The 9,959-nt window shown below is 46.2% G+C and overlaps 1 protein-coding gene across 1 annotated transcript; it reads right to left on the bottom strand.

Moving 5' to 3' along the window:
* Positions 1-2,247: 2,247 nt before the first annotated feature.
* Positions 2,248-9,261, bottom strand: LOC119418926 (uncharacterized protein C2orf80-like). Its single transcript, XM_037686219.1, has 8 exons — positions 9,221-9,261; positions 9,054-9,135; positions 7,092-7,174; positions 6,909-6,999; positions 5,195-5,272; positions 5,006-5,093; positions 2,458-2,552; positions 2,248-2,361 (listed from the first exon to the last, which is right to left on the bottom strand). The coding sequence occupies exons 1-8, from the start codon at positions 9,259-9,261 to the stop codon at positions 2,296-2,298; spliced, it is 624 nt and encodes a 207-aa protein (XP_037542147.1). The 3' UTR covers positions 2,248-2,295.
* Positions 9,262-9,959: the final 698 nt, after the last annotated feature.

Here is a 9,959-nt window from a genome sequence, read left to right as displayed (position 1 = left end):
TAAGGAGACGACTCAGCATGAGGCAAATGGAGCACTACCTCTGTAGCTTTTTTTTGTAGCCCAAAGGTCAAGGTCACACATCAAGGTCAAATATTCTACAAGGTCTTTGCTTGTCATATTTTAGTTTGACGGCCGTATACTGAGGCACTCCTGTTGTTTTCAAAGGTGAAATGGCCGTGGTGGCCATCTTAGATTGGGCTGACTCCAAACTTTAACCAGTCGTCTTCAGAGCTTCATTCAGATCTGTCCAGCTCTTCTGTCCAGCTCTTCTGTCCAGCTCTTCTGTCCAGCGCTTCTGTCCAGCGCTTCTGTCCAGCGCTGCTGTCCAGCGCTTCTGTCCAGCGCTTCTGTCCAGCTCTTCTGTCCAGCGCTTCTGTCCAGCTCTTCTGTCCAGCGCTTCTGTCCAGCGCTTCTGTCCAGCGCTTCTGTCCAGCTCTTCTGTCCAGCTCTTCTGTCCAGCTCTTCTGTCCAGCGCTTCTGTCCAGCGCTGCTGTCCAGCGCTTCTGTCCAGCGCTTCTGTCCAGCTCTTCTGTCCAGCACTTCTGTCCAGCGCTTCTGTCCAGCGCTTCTGTCCAGCGCTTCTGTCCAGCACTTCACGAGTTATTTTGGTAACAAACAAACACGAGCAACACCATAATCGTCCGCCATCAACCTGAGATGACAGATGATGACAGATGAAAGTTTGAATCCCTTTACAGATGACATTTTAAAAACCAATAAGCTACAAGCAGATTTTATCCATCCATCCATCCATCCATCCATCCATCCATCCATTATCCATCCATCCATCCATCATCTGCCTCTTGTTCTGGACTCAGGTCTCGGGGGCAGCAACTTGAGCAGGGAGGTCCAGACTTTTCTCCACAGCCTCTTCCAGCTCTTCTGGGAGGACACCAGGGTGTTCACAGACCAACCAAGAGAAGTAGTCTCTCCAGTGTGTCCTGGGTCTTCCCTGGGGGCTCCTGCCAGTTGGACATGCCAGAAGCACCTCCTTAGGGAGACACCCAGGAAGTATTCTTACCAGATGAACGTCCTCAACTGGCTCCTCTGGATGTGGAGGAGCAGTGGTTCTACTCTGAGTCTCTCCTGATCACTGAAATTCTCAGCCTGTCTCTAAAGGAGAGTCCAGCTACCCTGCAGAGGAAACTCATTTCAACCTCCTGGATCATGATCAGCTTCCGTGTGTAGAACCCAAAGTGCAGGAAGACGAGGAGACTCCAGTAAAATAAGTAAAACATTTATTATGATGAACAAAACAAAAAGCTGTCGGGGCATCAAACTTACTTTTAGGAGAGACATGGAGGGATATCGAAAACATGAAGCCTTGGACGAGACAAGGACAATCCAGAGACACTGACAAGACACCAAGGGGCTGAACATATACAGACACTAACAAGGTGAAATGAAAGGCACCTGCGATGATTAAGATCAGACACAGGTGCGACAGTGCTGGAACACAGGAGGAGAAATGTTGGAGGGACTGGTAAACATGAAGGAACAACACAACATGCAGGACCAGACCCCAGAAACCCTACACTCCTGGATCCACGAGCTCATTCTTACCATTACCCAGAGTTCATGACCAGAGGTGAGGGGAGGAACGTAGACCGACCAGGAAACAGAGAGCTTTGTCTTACAGCTCAGCTCCTCTTCACCACAAGCAGGTTTATATTAAATAAAAAGAAACGTAGTTGGTGGAGGTCTCCAAAAAGACCAACTCCACCTCAGGTGCAGAGTCGATGTGGAGGAACGGGACTGTTTGAGTGGCTGAAGCATGCACATAGAGTCAAATCTGTTCAAGATGGCTGCCACAGCCAACTGGCTTCTAAAAACACATAAAAACACTAAAATCAGTTGATTTTACATAAATAGAGCTAAAACTTGGTTTGGTAGTAGCTGAGAGTCCTTCATAACACCTTTTCTGAGTGCTACTCGTTCAAGAGATCTTTCCTTAAAACCAGCATTGATTGTTGGAGTCAACCCGGTTTGTTAGCAAAATATCTCATGAAGTACGGGACGGGAAGAAACCAAAGAACTTCCACAGCTGAGACATCAAAGTTCATGCTCAGTCATCCAGGTACCAAATCCAGGAATGCTCAGTCAGGTCATCTGGACGGTTTCTTTTTGAAACCGTCCAGATGACCTGACTGAGCAAGTTTTGGAGTCAGTCCAGGTCAAGATGGCCGACACAACTAATCAACATTGGTAAAAAAAAGAGGCGACGACTCTGTCTTGAAGGGTGGAGGGCTGGAGTTTCTCCTCTGGGACACACGTCCACGTCTGAGGACAACATGTTCAGTCGTCTGCAGACTCTGGTGAAGGTCCGCAGAGCTCAGGTGTTTCCTGCTGACCCTTGCTGTCCTAACAGGAGCAGAGCAAAGAGTTAACCTTCAGAAACCTTCAGGGGGTTCCTCCCAGCTGCTCCTCAGGTCATATCCAGGTGCCGTGGACACTCACGAACAGGAAGGACTGAGACGAGGACGGCGTTGACACCCGTCCAGGTGGGGCTGTTGTCTTTTCCCGCTCAGACAGCCACCGCTTCAGCTTCAGATCTGCAACAGATTCAAGAAGTCCTCAGACAAGCTGTAAACAGGCTGAGCTCCGAAACCGCTGATCGTTTCGTTCCCCGTCGCTGAGCAAAGAGGCGGGATCAGAAATACTCTTCATCACTCTGTCCGTGCACGCTGTGAGCGTGATAACTTATAAAATAAGTGAGGTACCACTTCCATGTTGATGTGTAGCTTCATCTGAGCGTAGAAAAGACTCCATTTAAAAATTGTGTTGCCAAGTCAAAATCCAAGATGGCCCCCGACATTTATGCAAATCATCCACCTCACTCGTTTGAGGAATCTATTGTTTTAACTTAAGCAATATAAAAACTAGAAAGCATAGTTTCCTGAAATGACTGGGTGACTAAAGACTAATGGTGGTCATGGTCACCACTGGCCACCCCCTGACTGCACCACTGCTCCTGGTGGTGAATAAAATGTCTCCGTTCACTCTTAAGGCTCCGTCACTCTGCTCTCCCTCTGTTCTCCAGAGTCACTTCTACTCACTTGAACATCTTGCATCAAAAACATTTAGGTTTTACTTTTATTCTCTGTCCAGTTAAACAACCACAAACATTCACTGTTCAGAGCCTCAGAGGACTTGGCGGGGGAGAGGGCGGGCACCGCAGGCCATCTTATCACCAGCAAACTGTTTTTTTCCACAATGGGAGTGAGCTGTTTGTGGTGGGACTCAGTTTGTTGGTGTCTCCTCAGACTGAAGAAGTCCTTCGGTTGAAGGACGAAACGTCTCAGCATAAAAAGAAATCATCCAGATGACCTGACTGAACATTGTTGGATTATTACCTGGATTACTGAGCATGAACTTTGGTATAAAAAAAGCCGTATACAAGTATCTAAGATATACACGAAACGATAATATTGTAAAATAACATGGAATATTAAACAGCAGCCTGAACATGAGTCTGTAGTGAGCAGATGGGTATAAATACAGCATAATAAAGGCAAGGGATCAGCAGCATGGATGATCAGCAGCACAGATTAAGTCACATATCACCAGTTAAAATCTCATTACAGTGATTCTCCTGGTTAGAGATTCATGAGTCTAACAGCCTCAGGGTAGAAGCTGTTCCTCAGTCTAGTGGTTCTACACTTAATGCTCCTCAACCTCCTTCCTGAGGGGAGTGGGGCAAAAAGTGTGTGTGCTGGGTGAGTGGGGTCCTTCATGATGCAGGTGGCCCTCTTCCTGCATCTGGAGGTGTAGATGTCTGTGATGGTGGGGAGGCTGATTCCGACAGATTTCTGTGCAGCCTTCACCACTCTCTGCAAAGCTTTTCTTTCTGCAGCTGTGCAGCCTCCATGCCACACGTTGATGCTGGAGCACAGGATGCTCTCCACTGCACACCTGTAGAAGGAGGTGAGGACTGAGCTTCCAGACCAGCTCGTCTCAGCCGTCTGAGGAAGTAGAGCCATCCCTCTGGATGTGGAGGAGCAGTGGTTCTACTCTGAGTCTCTCCTGATAACTGAACTTCTCCCCCTGTCTCTGAGGGAGAGTCCAGCTCCTGCAGAGGAAACTCATTTCAACCTCCTGGATCCACGATCTCATTCTTTCAGTCTCTACCAGAGTTCATGACCAGAGATGAGGGGAGGAACGTAGACCGACCAGTAAACAGAGAGCTTTGTCTTACAGCTCAGCTCCTCTTCACCACAATGGACCGGCACAGAGTCCACAATACTGCAGACACTGCACCAATCCAGCTGTCAGTCTCATGCTCCATTCTTCTCTCACTCTTGAACAAAACCACGAGATACTTGAACTCCTCCACTTGAGGCAGAACCTCACCCTGGACCTGAAGAGAACAATCCACCCTCTGAGGACCATGGGCTCAGATTTGGAGGTGCTGGTTCTCATCCCAGCCTCTTTTTTCCATTCAACCTTTATTTCTACAGGTTCATCCCATTGAGCCTCAGGGACTCATTGACATGAGACCTGATTTTAACAGAGTGATGACAACAGTGGACAATCATAAAAATTAATAATAATTGAGCAGAACAAATGAAAGAAAATGGAATTAAAAAATGAAACAAAAACAGCTGTTTGTAAGGCGATGTAGAAAACTAAAACAGGAACATGTCTGTGTTGCTCATTTCCAGGAACTCAGCAGATGTTTGAAGACACCTAGAGAGGTTCTTCACACCCTTCACACTCCACTGTGAGCAGCTCCAGTGAGAGCTGGAGACCACGGCACGATGACGCCAACAGGACCACATCATGAATCCTGAGGCCTCAGAACCGGACTCCCCCCACCCCCTGACTGCACCAAGAAACTGTCCATAGATTTACACAGAGATTTAAACGGATAGTTTTTGTTGTTGAGAAATGATGGAGATGCAGCTGTTCTGGCCAAACCGAGCAAATAACTCTCAATAGTGCGAGATGTTCCTCTCAAAGTTTGTGAAGTTATTTAAGAAGCGTGATGAAGAACGTGCACACTTACTGTGCTTCTTGGAGTGATGAACAGCCTTGTAGGAGCCGAGCATGGCGAGAGGATGGTAGGACAGGGTGAAGGGGTGAACGATCGAGCCCTTCCAACGAGGACAGAAGAATTAGATCAAAGTCTAATTTTAAATAAGTTAAAGAATCTGACCACCTACATTATTTGCACTAACAAGAACGCATGCCGTACCTTGGACATGTGGTCGGGGTACGAAGCGACAGGTTTACTTTTGTACAGACCCAAGATTTCTTCCATTGGAAGGCTGCTCTGAAACACGAGCACAGATCTGAAGTCAGATACTTTTGTGTTTCATGGACAGCTGTTACATTATAATCTGTAATGTAACATTATATTCTGTAATGTTACATTATAATCTGTAATGTTACATTATATTCTGTAATGTAACATTATATTCTGTAATGTAACATTATATTCTGTAATGTTACATTATATTCTGTAATGTAACATTACAGAATATAATGTAACATTACAGAATATAATGTTACATTACATAATATAATGTAACATTATATTCTGTAATGTTACAATATATTCTGTAATGTTACATTATATTCTGTAATGTTACATTATATTCTGTAATGTTACATTATAATCTGTAATGTTACATTATATTCTGTAATGTAACATTATATTCTGTAATGTAACATTACAGAATATAATGTTACATTATATTCTGTAATGTTACATTACAGAATATAATGTAACATTACAGATTATAATGTAACATTACAGAATATAATGTAACATTACAGAATATAATGTAACATTACAGAATATAATGTAACATTACAGAATATAATGTTACATTATATTCTGTAATGTTACATTACATTGTCACATTCAGACAGCTGTCAGGATGTTGTAGATTACTGGGGACTGCGTGAAGGATCCACCTGGAGAGGGTCCTGCTCCTGTGCCTCCTGACGAATGTTCCATCAAAACGACCGGCTCGGAGCCGTGATGTGAGCTGTTACTATTCCTGATGTTTCCAGTTACCATGGTGACGTCCTTAAAGACACAGTTTTCCTAATTGAAAACACGGCAGAACTCTTCACAGCCTCTAACTGTTGAGGTCACATGACCGAGGACAGAGGTCTCTGAACTGATTAACTCTTGGAGCCATTTTGGATCAAGATGGCTGCCACAGCCAACTCAGAAAATCCCTGATTGACTATAAGTCAGTCATTCTTTGAGATACTGAGCTGAACTTGGGTACGGCCTTCTTCTTCTTCTTCTTCTCTCAGCTGCTCCTTCTTCAGGGTCACCACAGAGAACCGAGTCACACGAAGACTTGGTGATTGTTTGTACGTCAGATGTTCTTTCTGACACAACCACTTAACCACCGAGCTACCACAGCCCTCTGTGTGGAGCAGAGAGCTAACATCAGGGCGACGGGGAGCAGATGGTGGGGGTTAAGGGTTAAGAGCCTTGCTCAAGGGCTCAGAGTGGGGCAAATGAGGGTGGAGGCAGGTGTGGGTGCTTCACCTTTCCCACCCACATTTTGATGTTGCTGGTTCAGGGAGTTGAACCAGCGAGTGAAGCAGTGACTTCTTCTTCTTTCAGCTTTTCCCTGTTCGGGGGGCCACAGCGACTCCTCCTCCTCCAGACTGATATTCATTAAATGACTTTCAGTCGTTTTTTACTACTTTTGTCAGTTTCAAGTTAAATCAGTGACTTTGTGGGTTTTCCTTTTTTTAAACAAAAGGCTGCCAATAAATGACTCCAATCCAGTGGTGGGATGTAACTAAGTATAAATACTTCATTACTGTACTTAAGTACATTTTTCATATATCTGTACTTTACTTAAGTACAGTGTTTGAGTACTTTCTCCACCACTGCTCCAATCTGAGTTTTTTATTTAATCATGCATAAATATAATTACCATGAGAATTCCAGCAAAGGATGACAAGATGAGCGCCTCCCGCTCTAACCAGTTAGGATACTGGTAGATTCCCAGGTTGTTAGAAGCCCTGCTGTGGTGGGCAAGAAGAGAAAAGGCTTCGTGAGAACTCGGAGGTTTTATGAAAACAGTTAAATTAGCGTGTCTGTCGTGCTCATAACAGACATGACGTCCACGTGGCGCTCGTCCCGTCCCTGGTTTCTGTTCAGCCACCACAGAGCGACGCTGACGGCCAGGTCGTAATGAGCCTGCAGTGGAACACAAAGTCTTATTCCCCAATCACATAAACGTTCTCCAGTCCTGTTTCTCAGAGACAAAAGTCATTTATAATGAACAAAATATAAAAACAACACTTTTCTTTTTGTTCCCATTTTTCATGAGCTGAACTCAAAGGTCCAAGAGAGGACACAAGACACCTTCCCTGATGTGCCTCTAACTAAACATGCAGATGCAAACACGTTGTGCATGTGGGATCCTTGTTGTTGTTTACAAAATCAAACCTGATGTCTAGATGCAGCAAAATGAGGAGATGAATGGGATGTGAGCCAGATGCTCCTAAATAAGTAGTGGGGTGTAAAGACGAGCTTGGCACACCGTCTGGTTTTGTGCCATGAGCAGAGGAGTGTGCACGTGAAGGTTGTCAGGACAGCACACACCCACAGAAGTAACAAAAAGGTTCAAATGTCAGGCATGCCAGGGGGCACTGATCTGCTGGCAGCACACGTATGTCCAACTTGTGTTTAATAGCAGAAGTACTGCACACACGGAGGCACTCAGGAGCGAGAACCTCGAGAACCTCCAGGCTTGTCTGTTAAATTGACATCAAGAAGAGTTTCTGCACATCCAAGGATCGTTTCAGCCACGGCGTACGGTTGAGGCCATCCCACACAGCCAGCCGTGGTTCAGGAAGTTAAATACCATGTGTCAGCCTCTGAAAAGCCCCAACTCCAAGGAACCAGCTCCTCCCTCACTAAACGTAGATCCAGTTCAGAGCAGAGCTCCTAAAGAACAGCCCTGGGCCTCTAAGGCCAGGCAGCAGGTCGGTGAGACCCCTGGAAACTCTGCCTCCCACTTCTATTGTTCTCCAGCAGCGACAAAGCTGCTGCTGTCTCACAATTACCATTAGGATTCTGGACCTCTCCACTCCTCCAGACTCTGGACCTTGATTTCCTAATGGAAGACATTGGACTGCTGAGCCACAGTCCAGTTCTGTCTCCTCAGCAGGTAAGACGCTTCCGTCTCTTGTTCAGGAGTGGCTGGACGTGAAGAATGAGGCAGCTCATGTCCAGGAGTTCATCAGGTGCTTGGGGGTGACACCAGGAGTTTATGATACTGACCCTCTTCACAACATTCTAATGTTCTGACACTCTGAGTTTAGGTGGTCGACTGAAGCTCGTGTGGAGTTACGAACGTTCTTCCAGCAGCTTTGTTCTGATAAGTTCCAGGAACTCGTCTTAAGCGCAGAGGTGACAGGGCCTTCTCTGTAGCAGGACCAAGACTTTGGAACGAGTTGCCTCTGCTTGTCAGACAGGCCCCTCCCTCTCGGTTTTCAAGTCCCGTTTAAAAACCCACTACTATTCAGTAGCTTTCAACACCAGATGATCTGTGTTTGATCCTGTATGCTCCACACTGGTTTGTCCTCATCATCTGCATCGTTTTTATGTCTTTATTTTTAATTTCCTTCATTTTGTATTTTGCTTTGTGTGTTACCTGTTGTTCTGTCTGTACAGCACTTTGGTTGGCCTTGTAGCTGTTTTAAGTGATCTATAAATAAAGTGGTATGGTATGGTGTGGTATGGTGTGGTGTGGTATGGTATTATGGTATGGTATGGTATGGTATGGTGTGGTATGGTATTATGGTATGGTATGGTATGGTATGGTGTGGTATGGTATGGTATGGTATGGTGTGGTATGGTATGGTGTGGTATGGTGTGGTATGGTATTATGGTATGTGTAGTATGGTATGGTATGGTATGGTATGGTATGTGTGGTATGGTATGGTATGGTGTGGTATGGTACGTCCTGGTGAGGAACACTGTGCATCTTTCTGGGCATACATGGAGCCCCAAGACTGGGAGATCCTGGAGAGTACAAAGGACTGCTCCACTCTGCTTGGTGAGTCCATACCAAGTCGTCTATGATGGTGGAGGTCCCCGTCCCCGTTGGATCAAAAGACTTTTCTCTGAGCTTCAGTCCGATGTAATCGTCTCTGAACAGAAAAAAAACAAAGAAGAACAATAATTTGGTCATTGTTCAAGACTCCTCACACAACTTTGGATTTCATGTTCACTCACATGAGAGCTCCAACCTTCCTCTTCAACCTCTGGGTCTCCATGTTCTGACCGAAGCTCGTCCCTGGAAGTCTCACACAAACAGGACAACATGAACGTCTCCTGGCCTCTGGTGCCGTCTGTCATCAGAACGTCAGCTGACCCTCGCAGCCTGATCACATGAACGTTCTGGATCATGCACACGCTTGAAGCAGGGGCCACTGACAACATGTGTTCAGGGGCCACTGACATCTGTTCAGGGGCCACTGCCAACATGTGTTCAGGGGCCACTGCCAACATGTGTTCAGGGGCCACTGACATGTGTTCAGGGGCCACTGACAACATCTGTTCAGGGGGCCACTGCCAACATGTGTTCAGGGGCCACTTCCAACATGTGTTCAGGGGCCACTGACAACATCTGTTCAGGGGCCACTGACAACATCTGTTCAGGGGCCACTGACAACATCTGTTCAGGGGCCACTAACATGTGTTCAGGGGCCACTGACAACATCTGTTCAGGGGCCACTAACAACATCTGCTCAGGGGCCACTAACATCTGTTCAGGGGCCACTAGCATGTGTTCAGGGGCCACTGACAACATGTGTTCAGGGGCCACTGACATCTGTTCAGGGGCCACTAACAACATCTGTTCAGGGGCCACTAACATCTGTTCAGGGGCCACTGACAACATCTGTTCAGGGGCCACTAACAACATCTGTTCAGGGGCCACTAACATCTGTTCAGGGGCCACTAACATGTGTTC

Source organism: Nematolebias whitei, chromosome 13 (assembly GCF_014905685.2).
Source record: "Nematolebias whitei isolate Nwh7 chromosome 13, NemWhi1, whole genome shotgun sequence".
In the NCBI taxonomy this organism is placed as follows: Eukaryota; Metazoa; Chordata; class Actinopteri; order Cyprinodontiformes; family Rivulidae; genus Nematolebias; species Nematolebias whitei.
The sequence above is the reverse complement of the archived record's forward strand: the minus strand, read 5'-3'. Positions and strand labels throughout refer to the sequence as shown.

Bases quoted from the DNA above. Each gene is read 5' to 3' on its own strand.
- LOC119418926 (XM_037686219.1), bottom strand. From the start codon at position 9,261: ATGGAGACCCAGAGGTTGAAGAGGAAGGTTGGAGCTCTCAT. The intron at 5,273-6,908 runs GTAATTATATTT...CTCGTGTTTCAG, and splicing joins CCTTTGCTGGAATTCTCATG to AGCAGCCTTCCAATGGAAGA. The intron at 2,553-5,005 runs GTAAGTGTGCAC...AATCTGTTGCAG, and splicing joins TCATCACTCCAAGAAGCACA to ATCTGAAGCTGAAGCGGTGG.